This window comes from Silurus aristotelis (genome assembly GCF_946808225.1).
Source record: "Silurus aristotelis genome assembly, chromosome: 4".
Taxonomy (NCBI): Eukaryota; Metazoa; Chordata; class Actinopteri; order Siluriformes; family Siluridae; genus Silurus; species Silurus aristotelis.
The window spans coordinates 36,539,184-36,567,108 of record NC_139577.1 but is presented as its reverse complement, the minus strand read 5'-3'; the positions used below and the strand labels follow the sequence as shown (position 1 = coordinate 36,567,108).

General features: G+C 43.3%; 1 protein-coding gene across 1 annotated transcript; it reads right to left on the bottom strand.

The window, feature by feature from the left end:
• Positions 1-21,543: 21,543 nt before the first annotated feature.
• Positions 21,544-22,689, bottom strand: LOC310725623 (uncharacterized protein). Its single transcript, XM_083540618.1, has 2 exons — positions 22,299-22,689; positions 21,544-22,122 (listed from the first exon to the last, which is right to left on the bottom strand). Exons 1-2 carry the CDS (start codon positions 22,644-22,646, stop codon positions 22,108-22,110), a joined length of 363 nt encoding a protein of 120 aa, XP_083396744.1. The 5' UTR covers positions 22,647-22,689; the 3' UTR covers positions 21,544-22,107.
• Between the last annotated feature and the right edge of the window lie 5,236 nt (positions 22,690-27,925).

The following is a 27,925-nucleotide window of genomic DNA, read 5'->3' as shown; positions in this document are numbered from 1 at the left end:
TTGATGATATTTGGGGAGTTTGGACACACACAGAGAGGGAGTTTGAAGAATTTCTGACAACACTTAACAACCACAACCCATCCATAAAACTGAAATCCTCCATTAGTCAGCTCTCGGTGGATTTTTTGGACACCACGACATACAAAGGCCCGGATTTTAGTTCCACACACAAATTGGACATCAAGGTATTTTTTAAGGAAACAGACACACACGCTCTACTGCACAAGGAGAGCTTTCACCCTAAACACACTTACTCTGGCCTGGTGAAATCACAACTCCTGAGGTTTCGTCGCATATGTACCCGAGAACGGGACTTCGTGGAAGCGACACGAATCCTCTTTAGAGCACTCAGGAACAGAGGTTATAAAAGGTCCTTTTTGAGAAGGATTTTTAAATCCTACCTCACAATAGGAACCCGGGCGGAAGGCACCAGCGTGCCGCTCGTCCTGACATATTCCTCTGTCTCTGTGAAGCTCATCAGGGAGATAAGGTACAATTTTATGCAAATATTGGGACAAACACCAAGATTCAGAGACCACAAAGTCATTGCAGCTTTCAGGAAAAGCAAAAACCTGCAAGACTATTTGGTCAGGGCCAAACTCAATCCTCTCCAGCAGGGAAAACCTAAACATCAGGGACAATACCTGGAACAAAAACAACACATTCAAAACAGATTTACCAAGGAAGTCTTCACCACTCATCGCTCAAGTACAGTGCACAGCAAAAATTGTGTTTACCTAATTTCCTGTAATCAATGTGGAGCCCAATATGTTGGAGAGACGGGAAACACTATCTTGATCAGGATGACACAACACAAACACAACATATTAAAAGAAAAACAAATGGATACTTACCTGGTCAAACACTTCCGGGAGCATGGATGGGAAGCTCTCAGGGTCATGGTCCTACAGGCAAACCCACAATGGTCTGTGCCCCTGAGGAAAAGAGCAGAGAGAATTTGGATTCAGAAACTAAGTACTGTTTATCCCCAAGGCCTCAATGAGAGGTGAATAAAATATTCTTAGGGGGCATTGATGGCCTGTGCAAACAGGTTAGCACCTTCCTCTGACTCTAAACCTAACCCTAACCCTAATTTCTATCCCTAACCCTAAATCCTAACCCTAATTCCTATCCCTAACCCTAAGCCCTAACCTTAACCTAAACCTAACCCTAATTCTAAAACCTAACCCTAACCCTGAATTGTATCCCTAACCACAACCCTAACCCTAACCTTAACCCTAATTTCTATCCCTAACCCTAATTTCTAACCATAACCCTACATCCTAATCCTAACCCCAAAACCTAAACCCAACCCTAACCCTAAACCTAACCCTAATTTCTATCCCTAACCCTAAAACCTAACCTTAACCTTTATTTCTATCTCTAACCCTAACCCTAATTTCTAGGCCTAACCCTAAAACCTAACCCTAACTTCTAACCCTAACCCTAATTTCTGTCCCTAACCCTAACCCTAAAACCTAACCTTAACCCTAATTTCTGTCCCTAACCCTAACCCTAAAACCTAACCTTAACCCTAATTTCTATCCCTAACCCTAATCCTAATTTCTAGCCCTAACCCTAAATCCTATCCCTAAACCCTAACCCCAACCCTAACCCTAATTTCTATCCCTAACTCTAAAACCTAACCTTAACCCTAATTTCCATCCCTAACCCTAACCCTAATTTCTATCCCTAACCCTAAATCTAACCTTAACCCTAATTTCTATCCCTAACCCTAAATCCTAATCCTAACCCTAATTTCTAACCCTAACCCTAAAACCTAACCTTAACCCTTAACTCTAACCCTAACTCTAATTTCTAGCCCTAACCATAAATCCTAATCCTAACCCTAAATCCTAACACTTACCCTAATTTCTAGCCCTAACCCTAAAACCTAACCTTAACCCTAATCTCTATCCCTAACCCTAATTTCTAACCCTAATCCTAAATCCTAATCCTAACCCTAACCCCCAATTTCTATCCCTAACCCTTAATCCTAACCTTAACCCTAAACCTAACCGCTAACCTTAACCCCAACCCTAACCCTAACCCTAACCCTAACCCTAACCCTAACCCTTGTATCCCTAACCACAACCCTAACCCTAACCTTAACCTAATCCTAACCTTAACCTTAATTTCTATCCCTAACCCTAATTTCTAACCATAACCCTACATCCTAATCCTAACCCCAAAACCTAAACCCAACCCTAACCCTAAACCTAACCCTAATTTCTATCCCTAACCCTAAAACCTAACCTTAACCTTTATTTCTATCCCTAACCCTAACCCTAATTTCTAGGCCTAACCCTAAAACCTAACCCTAACTTCTAACCCTAACCCCAAAACCTAACCCCAACCCTAACCCTAAACTTAACCCTAATTTCTATCCCTAACCCTAACCCTAAAACCTAACCTTAACCCTAATTTCTATCCCTAACCCTAATCCTAATTTCTAGCCCTAACCCTAAATCCTATCCCTAAAACCTAACCCCAACCCTAACCCTAATTTCTATCCCTAACTCTAAAACCTAACCTTAACCCTAATTTCCATCCCTAACCCTAACCCTAATTTCTATCCCTAACCCTAAATCTAACCTTAACCCTAATTTCTATCCCTAACCCTAAATCCTAATCCTAACCCTAATTTCTAACCCTAACCCTAAAACCTAACCTTAACCCTTAACTCTAACCCTAACTCTAATTTCTAGCCCTAACCATAAATCCTAATCCTAACCCTAAATCCTAACCCTAACCCTAATTTCTAGCCCTAAACCTAAAACCTAACCTTAACCCTAATTTCTATCCCTAACCCTAATTTCTAACCCTAATCCTAAATCCTAACCCTAACCCCCAATTTCTATCCCTAACCCTTAATCCTAACCTTAACCCTAAACCTAACCGCTAACCTTAACCCCAACCCTAACCCTAACCCTAACCCTAACCCTAACCCCCTAACCCTAACCCTAACCCTAACCCTAACCCCCTAACCCTAACCCTAACCCTAACCCTAACCCAACCCTAACCCCTAACCCTAACCCTAACCCTAACCCTAACCCTAACCCGTAAAACAAAAAAAACACACGTTTAAGGGCAATTTTCCTGCCACTTGTCACCGGCGGCGGAGGAGATGTGAGTGCTTAGTGACTTGGAGTAGGCCAGTGCACAACGTGGGCTCCGGGCTTGTCTATATCTGAGTTTCCTTACCAATCCATAGCCCTAACCCTAACCCCAACCCCTCCCTAACCCTAACCCTAACCCCAACCCCTCCCTAACCCTAACCCCTCCCTAACCCTAACCCCAACCCCTCCCTAACCCTAACCCCAACCCCTCCCTAACCCTAACCCTAACCCCAACCCCTCCCTAACCCTAACCCCAACCCCTCCCTAACCCTAACCCCAACCCCACCCTAACCCTAACCCTAACCCCTAACCCTAACCCTAAACCCAACCCTAATCCCCACTCGGATTTTGACATGGTTCCTGGAGCTGCGTCTATTTCCCCTAACCTAACCCAGCCCGTGCCACCCCGAGTTGCTGCACTTGCATGGCCTTCTGCATATTTCCTGAACTAGCTAACTTACCTGATAAGAGAGTGCCAATAATTCTAATTTCATGACCTGAGTGGCCAATTTTGAAAAACACTTATAGAGAATGGAATGTTCGATGAGCACTGTGTTTTTTGGGGGTGCCAGTTAAACCAGTGCCATTTGGGGGTGCCAGCTTATATAAGAAATGTGTAAAACTGTGCAAGAAGGCCGGATGGCTAAGCACTAAATAGCATAATGTAAAACCGTGCTAGAAGGCCGGATGGCTAAGCACTAAATAGCAGAAATACTTATAGACAATGGAATGTTCGATGAGCACTGTGTTTTTTGGGGGTGCCAGTTAAACCAGTGCCATTTGGGGGTGCCAGTTTATAAAAAATTTGTAAAACTGTGCAGGAAGGCCGGATGGCTAAGCACTAAATAGCATAATGTAAAACTGTGCTAGAAGGCCGGATGGCTAAGCACTAAATAGCAGAAATACTTATAGACAATGGAATGTTCGATGAGCACTGTGTTTTTTGGGGGTGCCAGTTAAACCAGTGCCATTTGGGGGTGCCAGTTTATAAAAAATTTGTAAAACTGTGCAAGAAGGCCGGATGGCTAAGCACTAAATAGCAGAGTGTAAAACTGTGCAAGAAGGCCGGATGGCTAAGCACTAAATAGCAGAGGCCCAATTACTTGGCAAACAGAGTAGCTTGAAGGAAGATTTAAAGCCAGCTTTCGGGAAAGGTAAGGCCAGTTTGGGAAAAAGGAAAAGATATTGCCGCCTGAGAAGTGGGGGGAAAGAGAATAACGAAAGTACTTAGATGGGAAGCTGGTGGGCTAAGTGCTAAATAGCAGAGGCCCACTCACTTGGAAAACAGAGCAGCTGGGAGGATGTTTAAAGCCAGAATGGGGATAAGTAAAGCCAGCTTGGAAAAAGGAAAAGAAAATGGAAAAAGGAAAAGAAAATGGAGAGGCTAAGCCTGATTATGGACCAACAAAAACAAGATACAAACAAACAATGACGCATGAAACTGAATAACTTACCTGATGAGAGCGTTTGGAACAGCACTGAGTATGGGGGTGCCAATGTTTTCGAGCAGTGGGGGTGCCAATAGTCCAAATTTCAGGACATGAGTGGCCATTTTTTGAAAAATAATCTAAACAAAACTGAATGTTTAATTAACACTTTTTTTGGGGGGTGCAATTTTAACCAGTGCCATTTGGGGGTGCCATTTGACAAATTCTGTCTTTATCCACTGCCTGGACAAAGGAGGGAAAGAGAAGAAGAAAAAACTGAGAAAGGAAGCTAATGGGCTAAGCGCTAAATATCAAAGACCCAATCACCTGGAAAACAGAGCATCTCGTGAAAAAGGATTAAAGCCAACATGGAAAAATGCAAAGCCAGTTTGGAAAATGGAAAAAGGAAAAGAAAATGGAAGGAAAGAGAAGAAGAAAAAACTGAGAAAGGAAGCTAATGGGCTAAGCGCTAATTAGCAAAGACCCAATCACCTGGAAAACAGAGCATCTCGTGAAAAAGGATTAAAGCCAACATGGAAAAATGCAAAGCCAGTTTGGAAAATGGAAAAAGGAAAAGAAAATGGAAGGAAAGAGAAGAAGAAAAAACTGAGAAAGAAAGCTAATGGGCTAAGCGCTAAATAGCAAAGACCCAATCACCTGGTGAACAGAACATCTCGTGAAAAAGGATTAAAGCCAACATGGAAAAATGTGCAGCCAGTTTGGAAAATGGAAAAAGGAAGAGAAAATGGTAAGTCTATGCCTGATGAAGGTTTATATTAACCGAAACGTTGCAACAGACTTACCGTTAAAAATGACGTCATGGGGATCTGTGAAAAGGCAAATGTCCTGCATTAATGAATGAAATCGAATGTCCTGCATTAATGAATGAAATCAGAAGTCACTGGCTAAAATGAAAAAAGGGGAAACACCCTCCATTTAAAAGGTCAAAAAGGGAAAGGGTTGCTAACAAGGGAAAGAGAGAGTGGGCAAATGTCCACTTCTCGCTAGCAAGAGAAAGAGAGAGTGGGCAAATGTCCAGTTCTCATCCGTAAAACAAAAAAAACACACGTTTAAGGGCAATTTTCCTGCCACTTGTCACCGGCGGCGGAGGAGATGTGAGTGCTTAGTGACTTGGAGTAGGCCAGTGCACAACGTGGGCTCCGGGCTTGTCTATATCTGAGTTTCCTTACCAATCCATAGCCCTAACCCTAACCCCAACCCCTCCCTAACCCTAACCCTAACCCCAACCCCTCCCTAACCCTAACCCCTCCCTAACCCTAACCCCAACCCCTCCCTAACCCTAACCCCAACCCCTCCCTAACCCTAACCCTAACCCCAACCCCTCCCTAACCCTAACCCCAACCCCTCCCTAACCCTAACCCCAACCCCACCCTAACCCTAACCCTAACCCCTAACCCTAACCCTAAACCCAACCCTAATCCCCACTCGGATTTTGACATGGTTCCTGGAGCTGCGTCTATTTCCCCTAACCTAACCCAGCCCGTGCCACCCCGAGTTGCTGCACTTGCATGGCCTTCTGCATATTTCCTGAACTAGCTAACTTACCTGATAAGAGAGTGCCAATAATTCTAATTTCATGACCTGAGTGGCCAATTTTGAAAAACACTTATAGAGAATGGAATGTTCGATGAGCACTGTGTTTTTTGGGGGTGCCAGTTAAACCAGTGCCATTTGGGGGTGCCAGCTTATATAAGAAATGTGTAAAACTGTGCAAGAAGGCCGGATGGCTAAGCACTAAATAGCATAATGTAAAACCATGCTAGAAGGCCGGATGGCTAAGCACTAAATAGCAGAAATACTTATAGACAATGGAATGTTCGATGAGCACTGTGTTTTTTGGGGGTGCCAGTTAAACCAGTGCCATTTGGGGGTGCCAGTTTATAAAAAATTTGTAAAACTGTGCAGGAAGGCCGGATGGCTAAGCACTAAATAGCATAATGTAAAACTGTGCTAGAAGGCCGGATGGCTAAGCACTAAATAGCAGAAATACTTATAGACAATGGAATGTTCGATGAGCACTGTGTTTTTTGGGGGTGCCAGTTAAACCAGTGCCATTTGGGGGTGCCAGTTTATAAAAAATTTGTAAAACTGTGCAAGAAGGCCGGATGGCTAAGCACTAAATAGCAGAGTGTAAAACTGTGCAAGAAGGCCGGATGGCTAAGCACTAAATAGCAGAGGCCCAATTACTTGGCAAACAGAGTAGCTTGAAGGAAGATTTAAAGCCAGCTTTCGGGAAAGGTAAGGCCAGTTTGGGAAGGAGGAAAAGATATTGCCGCCTGAGAAGTGGGGGGAAAGAGAATAACGAAAGTACTTAGATGGGAAGCTGGTGGGCTAAGTGCTAAATAGCAGAGGCCCACTCACTTGGAAAACAGAGCAGCTGGGAGGATGTTTAAAGCCAGAATGGGGATAAGTAAAGCCAGCTTGGAAAAAGGAAAAGAAAATGGAAAAAGGAAAAGAAAATGGAGAGGCTAAGCCTGATTATGGACCAACAAAAACAAGATACAAACAAACAATGACGCATGAAACTGAATAACTTACCTGATGAGAGCGTTTGGAACAGCACTGAGTATGGGGGTGCCAATGTTTTCGAGCAGTGGGGGTGCCAATAGTCCAAATTTCAGGACATGAGTGGCCATTTTTTGAAAAATAATCTAAACAAAACTGAATGTTTAATTAACACTTTTTTTGGGGGGTGCAATTTTAACCAGTGCCATTTGGGGGTGCCATTTGACAAATTCTGTCTTTATCCACTGCCTGGACAAAGGAGGGAAAGAGAAGAAGAAAAAACTGAGAAAGGAAGCTAATGGGCTAAGCGCTAAATATCAAAGACCCAATCACCTGGAAAACAGAGCATCTCGTGAAAAAGGATTAAAGCCAACATGGAAAAATGCAAAGCCAGTTTGGAAAATGGAAAAAGGAAAAGAAAATGGAAGGAAAGAGAAGAAGAAAAAACTGAGAAAGGAAGCTAATGGGCTAAGCGCTAATTAGCAAAGACCCAATCACCTGGAAAACAGAGCATCTCGTGAAAAAGGATTAAAGCCAACATGGAAAAATGCAAAGCCAGTTTGGAAAATGGAAAAAGGAAAAGAAAATGGAAGGAAAGAGAAGAAGAAAAAACTGAGAAAGAAAGCTAATGGGCTAAGCGCTAAATAGCAAAGACCCAATCACCTGGTGAACAGAACATCTCGTGAAAAAGGATTAAAGCCAACATGGAAAAATGTGCAGCCAGTTTGGAAAATGGAAAAAGGAAGAGAAAATGGTAAGTCTATGCCTGATGAAGGTTTATATTAACCGAAACGTTGCAACAGACTTACCGTTAAAAATGACGTCATGGGGATCTGTGAAAAGGCAAATGTCCTGCATTAATGAATGAAATCGAATGTCCTGCATTAATGAATGAAATCAGAAGTCACTGGCTAAAATGAAAAAAGGGGAAACACCCTCCATTTAAAAGGTCAAAAAGGGAAAGGGTTGCTAACAAGGGAAAGAGAGAGTGGGCAAATGTCCACTTCTCGCTAGCAAGAGAAAGAGAGAGTGGGCAAATGTCCAGTTCTCATCCGTAAAACAAAAAAAACACACGTTTAAGGGTAATTTTCCTGCCACTTGTCACCGGCGGCGGAGGAGATGTGAGTGCTTAGTGACTTGGAGTAGGCCAGTGCACAACGTGGGCTCCGGGCTTGTCTATATCTGAGTTTCCTTACCAATCCATAGCCCTAACCCTAACCCCAACCCCTCCCTAACCCTAACCCTAACCCCAACCCCTCCCTAACCCTAACCCCTCCCTAACCCTAACCCCAACCCCTCCCTAACCCTAACCCCAACCCCTCCCTAACCCTAACCCCAACCCCACCCTAACCCTAACCCTAACCCCTAACCCTAACCCTAAACCCAACCCTAATCCCCACTCGGATTTTGACATGGTTCCTGGAGCTGCGTCTATTTCCCCTAACCTAACCCTAACCCTAACCCTAACCCTAACACCCTAACCCTAACCCTAACCCTAACCCTAACCCTAACCCCTAACCCTAACCCTAACCCTAACCCTAACCCTAACCCTATCCCTAACCCTAAATCCTAACCCTAATTCCTATCCCTAACCCTAAGCCCTAACCTAAACCTAACCCTAATTCTAAAACCTAACCCTAACCCTGAATTGTATCCCTAACCACAACCCTAACCCTAACCTTAACCCTAATTTCTATCCCTAACCCTAATTTCTAACCATAACCCTACATCCTAATCCTAACCCCAAAACCTAAACCCAACCCTAACCCTAAACCTAACCCTAATTTCTATCCCTAACCCTAAAACCTAACCTTAACCTTTATTTCTATCTCTAACCCTAACCCTAATTTCTAGGCCTAACCCTAAAACCTAACCCTAACTTCTAACCCTAACCCCAAAACCTAACCCCAACCCTAACCCTAAACTTAACCCTAATTTCTATCCCTAACCCTAAAACCTAACCTTAACCCTAATTTCTGTCCCTAACCCTAACCCTAAAACCTAACCTTAACCCTAATTTCTATCCCTAACCCTAATCCTAATTTCTAGCCCTAACCCTAAATCCTATCCCTAAACCCTAACCCCAACCCTAACCCTAATTTCTATCCCTAACTCTAAAACCTAACCTTAACCCTAATTTCCATCCCTAACCCTAACCCTAATTTCTATCCCTAACCCTAAATCTAACCTTAACCCTAATTTCTATCCCTAACCCTAAATCCTAATCCTAACCCTAATTTCTAACCCTAACCCTAAAACCTAACCTTAACCCTTAACTCTAACCCTAACTCTAATTTCTAGCCCTAACCATAAATCCTAATCCTAACCCTAAATCCTAACACTTACCCTAATTTCTAGCCCTAACCCTAAAACCTAACCTTAACCCTAATCTCTATCCCTAACCCTAATTTCTAACCCTAATCCTAAATCCTAATCCTAACCCTAACCCCCAATTTCTATCCCTAACCCTTAATCCTAACCTTAACCCTAAACCTAACCGCTAACCTTAACCCCAACCCTAACCGGCCCGTGCCTCATGCCTGTTAAAAACCTAGGGTCATGCAAAATTCTTTAATTCATTAATTATTAATTTAATTATTATTAAATAATTCATTTAATTCATTAATCCTCATCAAATTTCAAAAAATGCCTTTTCTCAATACACTGAAATACAGGTGTATTCTATTGGCTGAGAACTATTTCTTTTTGAAATTGAGCTGGGAAATGGTTCTCATTGGCTCATTTGAATTGGACCCGCCTCTTTACACTATATAAGAGGCTGCTCAGAGGACTGAATCTTCCCCACTTCTTCCAGCTCGATTAGAGACACACTCAAGCTTTATTTTGATCCTGAATCTATTTTATTTTCAAAGAAAGAATATTTTTTGCAAATACTCTGAACAAGCCTGCCTGAAGAAGGTTCTAAAGGAACCGAAACGTTGCAACGGCTTGTTCCATTTTTATTTGAATCTTTTGAAAAAAAACATTTCTTTTGAGAATATTTCTATTTTGTTTTATTTTATTATATTATATTTTCCTCATTTAAACTGAGGCAACTGCTCAGTTTATTTTCAAGCTCTCAGAGAGAATTTGTTTTTCAGGAAAATATTTCTTTGAAAGCACATTTTATTATTTTTATTTAAAATCAGGCAACTGCTTGATTTGATTTTCAAATTCTCAGAGAGAATTATTTTTGAAAAATTAAAAAAAACAAAGATCCTTGATTTCAGTTCTATTTCATTTTATTTCAATACACAAAAGCATTCCAAGTAAATATTTTGTTTAAAAAGCAATAGAAAAGCCTTTTGAAAAAATGATTCTGCCAGACAGAGATGGTTGGATGGTTGTCACCCGTGGACGCAGGCGTGCTGTCCAAAACACACCTATGCACCGTCCTCACCACCATACGGGACACCATTCACAAGGAGAGAGGCCATTCTCTTATGCAGATGTGGTTAAATATGGCAATAACCAAAACCTACGTCATGCACAGGGACAAAGGGCCCTCTCCTATGCAAATGCAGTAAAATTTTCAGGCCACACGAGGGCACCAAATACTTACCGTACTGCATCACGTCAGCGGTCTTTCAGACCACAATTTTTTGAACCTCAGGTCCATTGGGGACCTGTCACAATGATTACACAAAAACCAAATCAAACATGGGCAACTCGTCCACAACACCAAAAAAAGCACACACGGCAGAGACAAAATGTGGTTCAAAAGCAATCAGATGACCCGGATTTTGTCATAAAAACCCGTACCATGTTTAAAATTATTAAACTGGTGCATCACAAAAACAATGTGAGCCAAGAACAACCTCCTGCATTGACCAAGATGGAGAAAAATCTATCTGAGGTCATCAAACCAGCTCTGCCAAACCCCACAACACAAGCCCTTATAGATGGTAATGCTAAAAACTGGGCCTATACCACCATGTTGATCCTTAAAAACCATTATGAGGACACATTGGTGGAAGAAATTGCCAAGCTGCAGCACTATCCTTCCCGTGGCTGGGAAGAATGTTTTAACACTGCTGTGTTATGGGCAAAACGAGGGATTGGGAAAAGACTGAGGTATAGATCAATACAGGATGCTCACACACTGATAGGGGACAAATATAAGATCCCTACACCCACTGCTGATGTGGAGGAGGCGAGAGAGGAAGCAGAGACGCAAAGTGTCCCTGCTGCTTCTTCTCTATCACCTGAAGCAGCTGACGGTGCCATCGCGGTGCAGGCCTCGGTGCATGCCGAGGCCGAGGCACACTCCCTACCAGATCTGTCCACCCAACCAGAACCAATATCTTCCAGAACCACTTCCACCATGACAGATCCACCAAACGATTGGTCGCCTTATAGGGAAGAAGATTCGGACAGTCAGTCCGAAATCGCCCCAGATCCTCCTGCCTCCCCAAAAGCACAACGCACTCCTTGCCCGAGTTCCAATCCCTGTGTTAGATGGGAAGAGGAACTCGTTATTATCGAGGACCAGGGAGAGTGCGAGCAGAATAATGACGGCAGCTCACAAAGGGTGACCCTAAGCCCAGACAAAATCGGCAGCCTTAGAACAGCCACACAGGCCCGTATTAATATGGAGCTCAAGGTGCCTTCTGCAACACCATGTGACTCCAGTGAGGGTGTTCCAAATAGGCACATAAACACACCCAGAAAAATGATAGAGTGGAAACTGACTGTCCGTAAGAAATACCTGGTCATTGGGGATTCCAACCTCTCCAGGATTCCCCCCTTTAAGAACCCAGACCTCCAAATAGAAAGCTATCCGGGGGCCACGTTCAGACACATGGAGGCCGTGATAAACAAAATCCCGGTCTCCAATGATGTTGAGCACCTTATTTTAGCACTGGGCATCAACAGTCGGACTCAAAACGCCAAAGACACTGCCATTAAACAAATGCAGGCGGCGGTAAGAGCGGCGAAAGAAAAATTCCCGGTTGCGCAGATTTGGGTTCCGGAACTGAACTATTCGGGGATGCTCCCAACAAAGGAGCAAACACAACTTAACATCCTGAGTGGTTACATCACGGCCAACCTAAATCATATTCCGGCCCTGCCCAGATCAGAATTCCACACTGAAAGTGACAATATTCATTGGACAGTGAATACAGCCGGAAAAATGCTGGAACATTGGCTTCAACATTTAAATTAAATCTCCCCATAAGCCTACATACACAGGAGGGGAACAAAAATGTGGTTGTTTTAGCCAAAAAAAACAAAATCACTCACCCACAATTCAGCCTGCTTAATAGAGGCCTAACCTTTATTCCAGCATGGAAAATCAGTAAACAATATAACAGGAAGCAAATGCGATATGATCTGCAACAATACCACCGAAGACTAAAATTGGCATCTTATTTTCAAAATGACAAAGATCAAACTCCCCCACCTTTCACACCTAAATCAGACTGGGTCCCACCCATGGATAAACTGCCCACTGAGCTTCTCACCTTGTTTGATACAGACCTTGGATCCTTCAAGAGACACTGCAGACCATGTTGGGAACAACTTAACCTCACTCCTGAGGAAATCAGTGCGCTTGAGGAGTTAAAGGGCAACCAAAACATCGTTATCAAGCCGGCTGACAAGGGCAGTGCAACGGTTATTATGGACCGTGAACAATATCTATGGGAGGGATACAGACAATTACAGGATAAAAATTATTACAAAAAATTAGACAAACCCATCTATCCAGACACCGTACCCCTAGTCAAAGAAATAGTTCAGATCCTGTATACAAAAAAGCATATAAATGCCAAACAGAAGTCCTATCTCTTGGGTGACACAGAGCCCAGGAGCAGGAGATTCTACATGCTCCCTAAAATACACAAGGATCCGGCCAAATGGAGCAAACCCCACGAAATTCCTCCAGGAAGGCCTATAGTGTCGGATTGCGGAAGCGAAACGTACTATACGGCCGAATTCCTGGACTTTTATTTAAATCCCCTGTCCACGGGCCACCCTAGCTATTTAAAAGACACATATGACTTCATTCAAAAAGTTAAAGGACTTGAAATTCCCCAAGAGGCTGTCCTGTTCACTATGGACATTGACAGCCTTTACACAAATATCGACATCCAGGAAGGAATACAGGCCGTAAAAAATATCTTAAAAAAATACCAAGACAGTTCCAGGCCTGATAAAGAACTCATCCAATTATTAGAAATAAATCTAAAAAGGAACGACTTTGAGTTCAATGGGGAATTCTTCCTTCAGATTAAGGGAACAGCGATGGGGAAGAAGTTTGCTCCGGCCTACGCCAACATATTTATGGCAGAATGGGAGACCTCGGCCCTATCCCGGTGCCATAAACGGCCTCTTCATTATTTTAGATATCTTGATGATATTTGGGGAGTTTGGACACACACAGAGAGGGAGTTTGAAGAATTTCTGACAACACTTAACAACCATAACCCATCCATAAAACTGAAATCCTCCATTAGTCAGCTCTCGGTGGATTTTTTGGACACCACGACATACAAAGGCCCGGATTTTAGTTCCACACATAAATTGGACATCAAGGTATTTTTTAAGGAAACAGACACACACGCTCTACTGCACAAGGAGAGCTTTCACCCTAAACACACTTACTCTGGCCTGGTGAAATCACAACTCCTGAGGTTTCGTCGCATATGTACCCGAGAACGGGACTTCGTGGAAGCGACACGAATCCTCTTTAGAGCACTCAGGAACAGAGGTTATAAAAGGTCCTTTTTGAGAAGGATTTTTAAATCCTACCTCACAATAGGAACCCGGGCGGAAGGCACCAGCGTGCCGCTCGTCCTGACATATTCCTCTGTCTCTGTGAAGCTCATCAGGGAGATAAGGTCCAATTTTATGCAAATATTGGGACAAACACCAAGATTCAGAGACCACAAAGTCATTGCAGCTTTCAGGAAAAGCAAAAACCTGCAAGACTATTTGGTCAGGGCCAAACTCAATCCTCTCCAGCAGGGAAAACCTAAACATCAGGGACAATACCTGGAACAAAAACAACACATTCAAAACAGATTTACCAAGGAAGTCTTCACCACTCATCGCTCAAGTACAGTGCACAGCAAAAATTGTGTTTACCTCATTTCCTGTAATCAATGTGGAGCCCAATATGTTGGAGAGACGGGCAACACTATCTTGATCAGGATGACACAACACAAACACAACATATTAAAAGAAAAACAAATGGATACTTACCTGGTCAAACACTTCCGGGAGCATGGATGGGAAGCTCTCAGGGTCATGGTCCTACAGGCAAACCCACAATGGTCTGTACCCCTGAGGAAAAGAGCAGAGAGAATTTGGATTCAGAAACTAAGTACTGTTTATCCCCAAGGCCTCAATGAGAGGTGAATAAAATATTCTTAGGGGGCATTGATGGCCTGTGCAAACAGGTTAGCACCTTCCTCTGACTCTAAACCTAACCCTAACCCTAATTTCTATCCCTAACCCTAAATCCTAACCCTAATTCCTATCCCTAACCCTAAGCCCTAACCTTAACCTAAACCTAACCCTAATTCTAAAACCTAACCCTAACCCTGAATTGTATCCCTAACCACAACCCTAACCCTAACCTTAACCTAATCCTAACCTTAACCCTAATTTCTATCCCTAACCCTAATTTCTAACCATAACCCTACATCCTAATCCTAACCCCAAAACCTAAACCCAACCCTAACCCTAAACCTAACCCTAATTTCTATCCCTAACCCTAAAACCTAACCTTAACCTTTATTTCTATCCCTAACCCTAACCCTAATTTCTAGGCCTAACCCTAAAACCTAACCCTAACTTCTAACCCTAACCCCAAAACCTAACCCCAACCCTAACCCTAAACTTAACCCTAATTTCTATCCCTAACCCTAACCCTAAAACCTAACCTTAACCCTAATTTCTGTCCCTAACCCTAACCCTAAAACCTAACCTTAACCCTCATTTCTATTCCTAACCCTAATCCTAATTTCTAGCCCTAACCCTAAGTCCTATCCCTAAAACCTAACCCCAACCCTAACCCTAATTTCTATCCCTTACTCTAAAACCTAACCTTAACCCTAATTTCTATCCCTAACCCTAACTTCTATCCCTAACCCTAAAAGCTAACCTTAACCCTAATTCCTATCCCTAACCCTAACCCTAATTTCTAGCCCTAACCCTAAATCCTAATCCTAACCCTAACCTCTATCCCTAACCCTAAAACCTAACCTTTACCCTAATTTCCATCCCTAACCCTAACCCTAAAACCTAACCTCAACCCTAATTTCTATCCCTAACCCTAATTTCTAACCCTAACCCTAAATCCTAACCCTAACCCTAATTTTTATCCCTAACCCTTAATCCTAACCTTAACCCTAAACCTAACCCCAACCCTAACCTTAACCCTAACCCTAAATCCTAACCCTAATTTCTATCCCTAACCCTTAATCCTAACCTTAACCCTAAACCTAACCCCAACCCTAACCTTAACCCTAACCGTAACCCTAAATCCTAACCCTAACCGCTAACCTTAACCCCAAACCTAACCTTAACCCTAATTTCTATCCCTAACCCTAATTTCTAACCATAACCCTACATCCTAATCCTAACCCCAAAACCTAAACCCAACCCTAACCCTAAACCTAACCCTAATTTCTATCCCTAACCCTAAAACCTAACCTTAACCTTTATTTCTATCTCTAACCCTAACCCTAATTTCTAGGCCTAACCCTAAAACCTAACCCTAACTTCTAACCCTAACCCCAAAACCTAACCCCAACCCTAACCCTAAACTTAACCCTAATTTCTATCCCTAACCCTAAAACCTAACCTTAACCCTAATTTCTGTCCCTAACCCTAACCCTAAAACCTAACCTTAACCCTAATTTCTATCCCTAACCCTAATCCTAATTTCTAGCCCTAACCCTAAATCCTATCCCTAAACCCTAACCCCAACCCTAACCCTAATTTCTATCCCTAACTCTAAAACCTAACCTTAACCCTAATTTCCATCCCTAACCCTAACCCTAATTTCTATCCCTAACCCTAAATCTAACCTTAACCCTAATTTCTATCCCTAACCCTAAATCCTAATCCTAACCCTAATTTCTAACCCTAACCCTAAAACCTAACCTTAACCCTTAACTCTAACCCTAACTCTAATTTCTAGCCCTAACCATAAATCCTAATCCTAACCCTAAATCCTAACACTTACCCTAATTTCTAGCCCTAACCCTAAAACCTAACCTTAACCCTAATCTCTATCCCTAACCCTAATTTCTAACCCTAATCCTAAATCCTAATCCTAACCCTAACCCCCAATTTCTATCCCTAACCCTTAATCCTAACCTTAACCCTAAACCTAACCGCTAACCTTAACCCCAACCCTAACCCCTAACCCTAACCCTAACCCTAACCCCTCCCTAACCCTAACCCCAACCCCACCCTAACCCCAACCCCTCCCTAACCCTAACCCTAACACCTAACCCTAACCCTAAACCCAACCCTAATCCCCACTCGGATTTTGACATGGTTCCTGGAGCTGCGTCTATTTCCCCTAACCTAACCTAACCTTAACCCCAAACCTAACCCTAACCCTAAACCCTAACCCTAACCCCTAACCCTAACCCTAACCCTAAACCCTAACCCCTAACCCCTAACCCTACACCTAACCTTAACCCTAATCCCAACCCCTAACCATAACCCCAAATCCCTAGCCCTAAGACCTAACCCCAACCCCTAACCCTAACCCTAAATACTAACCCTAACCCTAATCTCGATCCCTAACCCTAACCGCTAACCTTAACCCCAAACCTAACCCAACACCCTAACCCAACACCCTAACCATTAACCCTAACCCTAACCATTAACCCTAACCGTAAACCCCGAACCCCTAAACCCTAACCCAACCTAACTCTAACGCTAAAAAATACATACACAAATAAATAAAATAAAGGGGGCAGCGCTTCCTCTTTATATAGGCTGCAGCTGCAGTCAGACACCCATTTGCCAGACTAATCTGTGCAGCACAACTTGAATTGCTATTGAGCTTATCAACCCACACTTAATTTTAGACATATTCATTGACTTATTGTTGTCTTTTGAGTTGATTTCATTTAAAATGATCAGGGTTAGGGTTAGGGTTAGGGTTAAAAAAAATTATTTCTTCATTTTATTTAATTTTTTTCAGAATAATGGCAGGTCGGTGCCTGAAGAAGGTTTAATAAATACTGAAACGGTGCACAACTGACTTGGCTTGTTACTTCTACCCACAAATTTCATTTACATTTTTATTTTATTTTAAAAAGCCTTATAATTTTTAAACCAGGACTGGTCAATACAGACCAGTTCCTACAACTAGTTATGTTTCTCCTTGCCCTAGACCAAATTGGCATCAGCCTTGGTCCTATCAGTGATGCATTGATGCCTTGGAGTTACAGTGATGTTGTTGCTGGTAGGTATAGACCCCAACACAACACACAACATTTTTGGAACTATGGGGAACGCCCTTCCAGACGTTCTCCAGAACAATTTACTTATTCCTCCCAAACTCTAAGACCTGCACTTAGACCCTGGCGTGCAGGCCCTAAGGTCATAAATTCTCATGGACGCAGGTCTTTTAATAACCAAAAGTCCATACAAAGATAACCGCAACAGCAAATGTTTTTGGACAACAGATTCTGCTCAAGGCCTTAGGCCTCCTAATAACACAAATCGGAACCAAAGGACTGAACCACCAAGACAGACATTACGCACTCACAAGGAACAGGACCTAAATGATAAAAAATTCAGTTTACTGACAAAAAAAACCTTCTAAGATCCCACCATTATCACCAAAAGGTCTTGTGTGATCAAAACACTGAGCCAGTCATCTTACAGGTGTGATTAAACCAGCCAAAATGACACCCCTAACCAAAAAATTGACAGAGAGAAATGCAAAAAACTGGGCCTACACGACAGGTTAATCTACAACACCATTATGTGCAGTGCATTGTTAGGGAGGGAGAAGGTCTGACTGATCTGTTGGTGGACGAATGGAAATCAGCTTTTGCAATTGGCACAAAATGGTACCAAACCAAATAAAAATAGACATATGATACAGCCTATTGAGGAAGTAAAGACCTCACTAGCAGCCCAAGCAAATCAAGCCCTTCCACCGGTTGACAGGGGACCTCAGGAAGGGGTTGAAGAGATGCCAAATGGGTTAGGGTTAGGGTTAGCCCAATAGCCCATGAGCCCAATTACAACATCACCTCAGCAATCTAACTTTTCATCACCTGCACCACTCCCAAAGAGAGCCCTAAAAAGATCCATTAGGTCTGTTAAGATACCCCAGTAGAAACAAACCGGACAAATATCTATTGGATTTGTTAAAAATCAATTTGGAGTGCAATGATTTTGAATTCAATTCAAGTCAAGTCAAGTTTATTTGTATAGCGCTTTTCACAACAGACATTGTCTCAAAGCAGCTTTACAGAAAACAACAGTGAAGGTGAATGGTGTGCGTTTGTCCCTGATGAGCAAGCCGTGGCGACAGTGGCAAGGAAAAACTCCCTTAGATGATATGAGGAAGAAACCTTGAGAGGAACCAGACTCAAAAGGGAACCCATCCTCATATGGGTGACATCAAAAGTTTGGTCATAAATCTTTCAACAATACAGAACAATTTGTGATCATCATAGATCCAGCATCAGCTTCTCCATGCCAGGGCCTTTAAACACTCGGCATCTACTTCTCCATGATCATCCATAGGTCCATAATCTTCACGAGGTGGGACGTGACTGGAGCTGGCCAAACCTCAGGATGCCTCGGGATGGGGAGAGAAAGAGAAGCAGTGGAGAGGAATTAGCGTAGCTGCTGTTCATGATATTAACAGCACAAGTTGATAATGTGCATGTGATCAGATGTTCTGGAGCACAAGGTTATGATGTGATGTGTGTGATGTGTGTTATGTGTAGGCTTTGCTAAAAAGATATGTTTTTAATCTGCACTTAAACTGGGAGAGTGTATCTGAACCCCGAACACTGTCAGGAAGACTATTCCAGAGTTTAGGAGCTAAATGTGAAAATGCTCTACCGCCTTTAGTGGACTTTGCTATTCTAGGAACTACTAGAAGCCCAGAGTTTTGAGATCTCAGGGAGCGTGACAGGTTGTAGCGTGTTAAGAGACTGGATAGGTACATGGGAGCCAAACCATTTAGTGCTTTATAAGTGAGTAGCAGTAGTTTGTAGTCTATTCGAAACTTAATAGGAAGCCAATGTAGGGACGATAAGATTGGGGTTATATGATCGTATTTTCTTGACCTAGTAAGAACTCTTGCTGCGGCATTCTGAACTAACTGAAGCTTGTTTATTAATGATGCAGGACATCCACCTAGTAATGCATTACAGTAGTCTATTCTAGAGGTCATAAACGCATGGACGAGCTTCTCTGCATCAGATATAGATAACATATTTCTTAGCTTAGAAATATTTCTAAGGTGAAAGAAGGCTGTTTTTGTAACTTGATTGATGTGATTTTTGAAAGATAAGTTGCTGTCTAAAATAACTCCCAGGTCTTTTACCGCTGAACTAGTAGTTACAGAACAACCGTCTAAATGCAGGCTGAGATGCTGGAGCTTCTGTGTACTATTTTTTGGGCCGATGAGCAAAATCTCCGTTTTATCAGAATTTAATAGCAGAAAGTTATGGGTCATCCAATCTCTTATTTCTTCAACACATTCAGTTATGCGAGCTAATTGAGCTGTATCGCCTGGTTTGGATGAAATATATAGCTGGGTATCATCAGCATAACAATGGAAGCTAATTCCATGCCTTCTAATAATATTTCCTAATGGAAGCATGTATATTGTAAAAAGCAGGGGTCCCAGAACTGACCCTTGTTGCACGCCATAATTTACTAGCATTATCCTGGATAGCTCTCCATTTAAATCTACGAAATGGTAACGATTGGACAGGTAGGATTTAAACCAGCTTAATGCCTGTCCCTGAATACCGATGTAATTCTGTAAGCGATCGAGGAGAAGATCATGATCTATAGTGTCGAACGCAGCACTAAGATCTAGTAAAACTAATAGGGAGATGTAGCCTTGGTCTGAAGCTAAAAACAGGTCGTTAGTGATTTTAACTAGAGCAGTTTCTGTGCTATGATGGGGCCTAAAACCTGACTGAAACTCTTCAAAGATATTGTTCTCCTGCAAGTGGTTACATAGCTGGCCAGCGACAATCTTTTCTAAAATCTTAGACATAAATGGGAGATTTGAAATTGGTCTGTAATTCGATAGCGTGCTTGGATCCAGATTAGGTTTTTTAATGAGGGGCTTAATAACTGCTAACTTGAGGGATTTAGGGACATGACCTAATGATAGTGAGGAGTTAATAATATTGAGAAGAGGCTCACCAGCTGTATATAACACTTCCTTCAGTAGTTTAGTGGGAATTGGATCTAACTGACATGTTGTTGATTTAGCTTTCATAATAGCATCATAGAGCTCTTCCTGTCCTATACATGTAAAACAGTGTAGTTGTGGGGTTGTAAGTACGATTGTGTCGGGAGATGCTGTCAGAGGTTGAACTGCCACAATTGTTTTTCGAATGTTATCTATTTTTTCAGTGAAGAAATTCATAAAGTCTTCACTACTAAACTGTGATGGAACACATTTTTCAGATCCCTGATTTGTTGTTAATTTAGCGACTGTACTGAAAAGGAACCTGGGGTTGTTTTTGTTATTTTCTATGAGTTTTCTCAGGTGTTAAGCTCTAGCAGCTTTTAGCGCCTGTCTGTAGCTAAGCATACTGTCTTTATACGCAATTCTAAATACCTCCAATTTAGTTTTCCTCCATTTTCTCTCCAGATTACGTGTTGTTCTCTTTAGGGCATGCGTATGACTATTATACCAAGGTGCAGGTGCTTGTTCTCGAACCTTTTTTAACCGGATGGGGGCAACAGTGTCTAAAGTGCTAGTGAGGATAAGGCCTATGTTGTTCGCCATCTCATCAAGATGATCAGCAGTTATGGGTTTAATGTGAAACTGAGCTAAATCAGGCAGGTTATTTATGAATCTGTCCTTAGTGGTTGGAATAATAGTCCTACCAAGTCGATACCGTGGTGAAACACGGTTAATCTGCTCTACCGGTAGTGTATACAGTATAAGGTAATGGTCTGTGATGTCATCACTCTGGGGTAAAATATCTATATCAGTGACGTCTGCTCCGTGGGATATTATTAAGTCTAGTGTGTGGTTAAAAATGTGGGTTGGTCTGGTGACGTTTTGTTTAACTCCAAAAGAGTTTAGTAAATCGACAAATGATAATCCTAGGGCATCGTTTTCATCATCTACATGAATATTAAAATCTCCTACAAGCAGCACTTTATCAAAGCTGATCAAGAGGTCTGAGAGAAAACAAGCAAACTCATGAAGAAAATCAGCGTAGGGCCCTGGGGGTCTGTACACAGTGACCAGAGCGAGTTTTCTGTGCATGTCTGAAAGTGCAATTTTAAGAACGAGCACTTCAAATGATTTAAAGCTGAATCCTAATCTCTGACTAACATTAAGAGAAGCACTATAAATGGTTCCTACACCCCCCCCACGACCAGTCTGACGGGGCTCATGCTTATAAACATATCCTGACGGTGTCGACTCGTTTAGACCCATATAATCACCTGGTTTAATCCAGGTCTCAGTGAGACAGAGTGCATCGAGATTATTCTCTGTGATCATCTCATTTACAATCAGTGCTTTGGGTGCAAGTGATCTAATGTTTAAAAGACCGAACTTTAGAACTTTGTTGTGTTTGTTTATCTGGCATTTTTCAGTTTTAACTGCAATAAGATTATTTCTGGATCTTGTGTATGTAATTCTTGGTTTTACTACCCGAGGAATAGATATGGTTTCTATAAACTGGGCTGTGTGTGAACTTGTAACTATTTGGTCTGTAGTATGCGTGTTCTTATAGTTGAAGATTTTTTGATGTCTTACCAGTCAGATGGTGTGAAGTATCCTAGAGATGTTATCTGATAGCACTGCTGCTCCAACTCTGCTGGGGTTCAGGCCATCAGGGCGGAAGAACCTAGGACGCTCCCAGAAACAGTTCCAGTTATTAACAAAGAGAAGTTTATGTTCTCGACACCATGACTGTAACCATTCATTTAGTGCTAAAAGTCTACTAAACTTCTCAGCCCCTCGCTGGTAAGTGGGAAGAGGTCCTGACACTATAATCCTCGTTGTGGGTGATGTGCTGCGTACCGTCTCCACCAGGATCCTGAAGTCCCTCTTTAAGATCTCCGTTTGCCACAGCCTGGTGTCGTTTGATCCGGCATGGAGAACAACCGCTCCGAAGTTCTCGTTCAGGATCGCGGGTACCTGCGCAGCGACATCCAGAACAAGAGCACCAGGAAAACAGCGAGTGTGCACCTTACCTTTAGCTCGGGTAGCGCGGACATGCCGGACGATGGAATCTCCGAGAATAACAGTGTCGCGTTCCGTCTCGCGGAGGGGGACGAAGCGGTTCTCGGTCGAGATCTCGAAGGCCGGTGGTGGAGGTGGAGACGTCCTCGATCGGGGCTTGGCTTGTCTCTTCCGCCGCGGCCGCATCCAGGGTCCATGTTGCACCGGTGCCGGAGTTGTAGGTGCGCTGGGCCTGGGCACAGAAGCCTTAGGTTAGGGTTCAACCCGGGAGTTTACCTGGGATGAGTGCGCGTCCGCCCGGGATGTTTCCAGCGCCGCTTTCCGCTCTCGCAGCCGGTCATGCTTTACATGCAGCTCGCGAATCTGTTTCTCCAATGCCTCCATCTCCAACGCCACCGTTTGCAACTCGAACGAGTCCTCACCTGTGCTCGAATGCAGACAAACAACCGGCATAGTGCTTATCGTCACGAACAGATTTATTATACAGAGATGTGAGTGAGAGAAAATAAATATAAACAACACTAGTTATAGTCGAGTTAACTAACTACAGGCACAAGTCAGGAAGACAAAAACAATTAAGGATTATTAAAAGAGGAAAAACGGATGGATAGATAGCAAAGTTTGTTTGAAAGACGCCGAGAGAGATACAAACACGTAACTCGCGGCAAACAAGTCAAACACAGGAAGCTACGTCACAGGAAGCTACGAGTCTGTTCAGAATTCAGAACACTTCTTACAAATTAAAGGAACGGCAATGGCCAAACGATTTGCTCCCTCTTATGCCAACATTTTCATGGCAAAATGGGAGGAGGAAGCATTATGTAGCGCCACGAGTCAGCACCTCGTGGCTTATTTGAATGCCCAGGCGAATTGGACTTAGGGTAACATGGACCAGTATCCTAGATTCAGAGAGAGCATCAGTAAGAGACTAAATAAAGAGACAATAAAGGTGTGGTTGAATTATAATAAAGCTTTTATAATGTAAAGATGAAAAATATGAATGAAAAAACGACAGACTGGTTTAGGGTGAAGGTTGGACTGCATCAAGGATCCTAAGCCCCTTCCTGTTTGCAGTGGTGATGGACAGGTTGATGGACGAGGTCAGACAGGAGTCTCCCTGGACTATGATGTTTGCGGATGATATTGTGATTTGTTGTGAGAGTAGGGAGCAGGTTGAGAAGAGCCTGGAGAGGTGGAGATATGCGCTGGAGAGAAGGGGAATGAAACTCAGTAGGAGTAAGACACATGTGTGTGAATGAGAGGGAGGGCAGTGGAGTTGTGTGGTTGCAGGGAGAAGAGCTGGAGAAGGTGGAGGAGTTTTTTTATTTATGTTATACTTTCCATATGTGTATATTCATGCTGAAGTAATGAACTTCACGAAATTTCTTTAAATCATTTTTGTTTCTTCTTCTTCTTCTTCTTTCGGCTGCTCCCATTAGGGGTCGCCACAGCAGATCATCTGTCTCCATACCACCCTGTCCTCTACATCTGCCTCTTTTACACCAACTACCTGCATGTCTTTCCTCACCACATCCATGAACTTCCTACTTGGCCTTTCTCTTTTCCTCCTACCTGGTGGCTCCATCCTCAGCATTCTTCTACCAATGTAATTCATGTCCCTCCTCTACACATGTCCAAACCATCTCAATCTCGCCTCCCTTACCTTGTCACCAAAACATCCTACATGCGCTGTCCCTCTAATAAACTCATTTCTGATCTTATCCATCCTCGTTACTCCCAACGAAAACCTCAACATCTTCAGCTCTGCTACCTCCAGCTCCACCTCCTGTCTTTTACTCAATGCCACTGTCTCTAATCCATACAACATATCCATATACCACAGACCTATAAACTTTCCCTTTCATTTTTGCAGATACCCTACTATCACAAATCAAACATCATAGTCCAAACATCATAGTCCAGGGAGACTCCTGTCTGACCTCGTCCGTCAACCTGTCCATCACCACTGCAAACAGGAAGGGGCTTAGGATCCTTGATGCAGTCCAACCTTCACCCTAAACCAGTCTGTCGTTCCTACTGCACACTTCACTGCCGTCACACTGTTCTCATACATGTCCTGCACCACCCTCACATACTTCTCTGACACACCTGACTTCCTCATACAATACCACAACTCCTCTCTTGGCACCTCTGGGATCTCTTGGATCGGTACCAGCACACTTCTTCTCCATTCCTCAGGCATCTTCTCACCTTCCAAAATCCTGTTAAACAATCTGGTCAAAAACTCCACTGCCATCTGTCCTAAACATCTCGACGCTTCTAACGTCATCTGGTCCAACCGACTTTCCACTCTTCATCCTCTTAATCGTTGCTCTCACTTCCTCCTTACTAATCCTATCCACTTCCTGCTTCACCAACTCCACATCATCCAACCTTCTCTCTCTCTTTGATTTTCCTCATTCATCAGCTGCTCAAAATACTCCCTCCACCTTCTCAACACACTCTCCTCACTAGTCAACACATTTCCCTCTCCATCCTTTACTGCTCTAACTTGCAGTACATGCTTCCCAGCTCGGTCCCTCTGCCTGGCCAATCGCTACAAATTCTTTTTACAAATCCTGTCCAACCTCTCATACAGCTCCTCATATGCCTTTTCCTTGGCTTTCGCCACATCCCTCTTAACCTGCTGCTGCATCTCCTTGTACTCCTGCCTACTTTTCTCATCACTCTGTCTGTCCCACTTCTGTTTTGCCAACCTCTTTCTCCTTATGCTCTCCTGCACTTCCTCATTCCACCACCACGTCTCCTTGTCTTGCTTTCTATTTCCAGATGTTACACCAAGTACTTTTCTAGCTGCCTCCCTCATCACTCCTGCAGAAGTTGCCCATTCATCCAACACCTCCTTAACACCACTGAGCCTCTGTCTGACCTCTTCCCTGAACCTCACACTACACTCTTCCTCCTTCAGTTTCCACCATCTTATTCTTCTTTCAGTCCTCACTCTCCTCCTCTTCTTCTTCGCCTCCAAAACCATCCTACAGACCACCATTCGATGCTGTCTAGCTACACTGTCCCCTGCCAACACCTTACAGTCTCCAATCTCCTTTAGGTTGCATCTCCTGCATAGCACATAGTCCACCTGTGTGCACCTTCCTCCACTCTTATACGTCACCCTATGATCCTCCTTCTTCTTAAAATAAGTGTTCACCACTGCCATTTCCATCCTTTTAGCAAAAATCCACCACCATCTGCCCTTCCACATTCCTCTCCTTAAAACCATACCTACCCATCATCTCCTCATCACCTCTGTTCCCTTCACCTACATGCCCATTAAAGTCTGCCCCAATCACCAATCGTTCTTTCCTAGGTACACCATCTACCACTTCATCTAATTCACTCCAGAATCTTTCCTTCTCCTCCATCTCACAGCCAGCTTGTGGAGCATAGGCACTGATGACATTTATCATCATCCCTTCAACTTACACCTTCACGATCATCACCCTATCAGAAACTCTCTTCACCTCCACTACACTCTTACTGTACTTTTCCTTCAGAATCACCCCTATAAAATTTCTCTTTCCATCCACACCATGATAAAACAGTTTAAATCCACCTCCAATGTTCCCTTTTCACTTGGTCTCCTGAACACACAGCATATCTACCTTTCTCCTCTCCATCATATCAGCTACCTCTCTCCATTTACCCATCATAGTACCAACATTTAAAGTACCAACCCGAACCTCCACTCTCCTACACTGCTCCTTTCCCTGCCGTCTCTGTAGACATCTTCCTCCTCTCCTTCTCCTCCTTCGGGCCGGTACCCTGTCGGCTAACGATACCTGTGGCGGTCGTTGTTAACCCGGGCCTCGACCGATCCGGTATGAAATTCTCATTTGTGATCCGCATATTTGATTTGGCACATGTTTTACGCTGGATGCCCTTCCTAACGCAACCCTCCCCATTTACCCGGGCTTGGGACCGGCACTAAGAGTGCACTGGCTTGTGCATCCATAATGGCTGGGTTTAATTTATTTTTGTTTAAATATCTAAAAATGTAGATGAACTTTTCTTTGAGTACTTGTTTGGGGAGGGAGTGTCATCAGCGGGGCACATCCGGGGATTCTCATCGTGCGTTTTTGCGTTGGCCTCAGGTTCACTGCATGAGGCTGGTGGACGCATGCACTGTGCGGTCCTCCCTATAAACAACACTGAGTGTATCAGAGTGGGAGGAGCTGCTACCCCGTTTTGAACTGATGATTTCTCCTTATCAACAGATTAAAAAATACCAGATCTCATCGCTAAGTGGTTGTGTGGTCCTTGTGGGTGAGGTTGTCCGTTCCAGACATGCTACATAAATTTGGTACCGTGACCCGGATGCACTAGATCCGCTGCAGCTGGTCGCCGGGGTTCAACGACGTAGGATCACAACGCAGAAATCGACGTCTATGATTTTGCGACTGCTTCGTTTCCGCCTTACACTGAGATAAACGAACCAAATTCTTCCACTCCTGCCAATGTTGGTTGTGACAATGGTACACAGCAACTACGTGATCTCATTGGTGAGTTTGGAAGTCAGATAGGCGATTCTATTGTTACGCGTTTGTTGACAAACCAAGCCTAAATATTACCCGATCCCGTTCCATCGTCTGAGCAGCGTCCATCGAAGACAATGCCTTTATCCCCGAATCTTGATCTGTCCAAGCTAATCCTCATAGTCAAAGCTGACATTAAAGACCCACAAATGTTCAGAGGGGATGGTAGTGATAAGTGCACCATCCTGGAGTGGATTGAACAGATGGAAGTATATCTGTCCAAAAAGGGCTGCAACAAGGCAGACAGCGTGGAAGAGATACTTAATCACCTTTGTGGTAGGGCAAAGAGCATGGTCAAGGTTAAGCTAAAAAGCAGCTCGGCTGCAGTACTCTGCCCTGAAGTTGTTTACAAGGTACTGCGTCGCTATTTTAGCGAGAGCCCTGGCTCATGCCAGCCGTTAGCAAATTTTTATGCGACCCAGCCAAAACACAATGAGTGTCCTGTTGACTATTGGGTCAGGTTGAATAAGGCAGCCAAGCTAGCAGATGCTCACCTGAAAAGATGTGATTGTAAGATGGAGAATATGAGTTCAGAGATTGTAATGATGTTTATCCGGAACTGCCCTAATTCTGACCTTGCCAGTGTCTTTAGGTGTAAATAAGCAAATGGTCCGCCGAAGATGAGGCCATTGATGAGCACGAAAGGGACTTTGGGTCTCGTAAGCAGCTTCCTTCTGCATTTAAAGCTGCAGTAAACCAGGCTGCTGTTGTTAAAGGACCTGTCAGCACTCAGGTAACAGTAGGAAGTGAAGATGTAGGTGTAAACTCTGCAGTGTGTACTGCAAGCCCACATCCTAAAACAAACGAATCTGCAGAATCGGGGACTTTGGAGCGTGTGTTAAAGATGTTAGAAAGGGTGCTCGAGCACACCACCTTACCCGCTCCAGGACCCAAGCCTCAACCATCACCGTG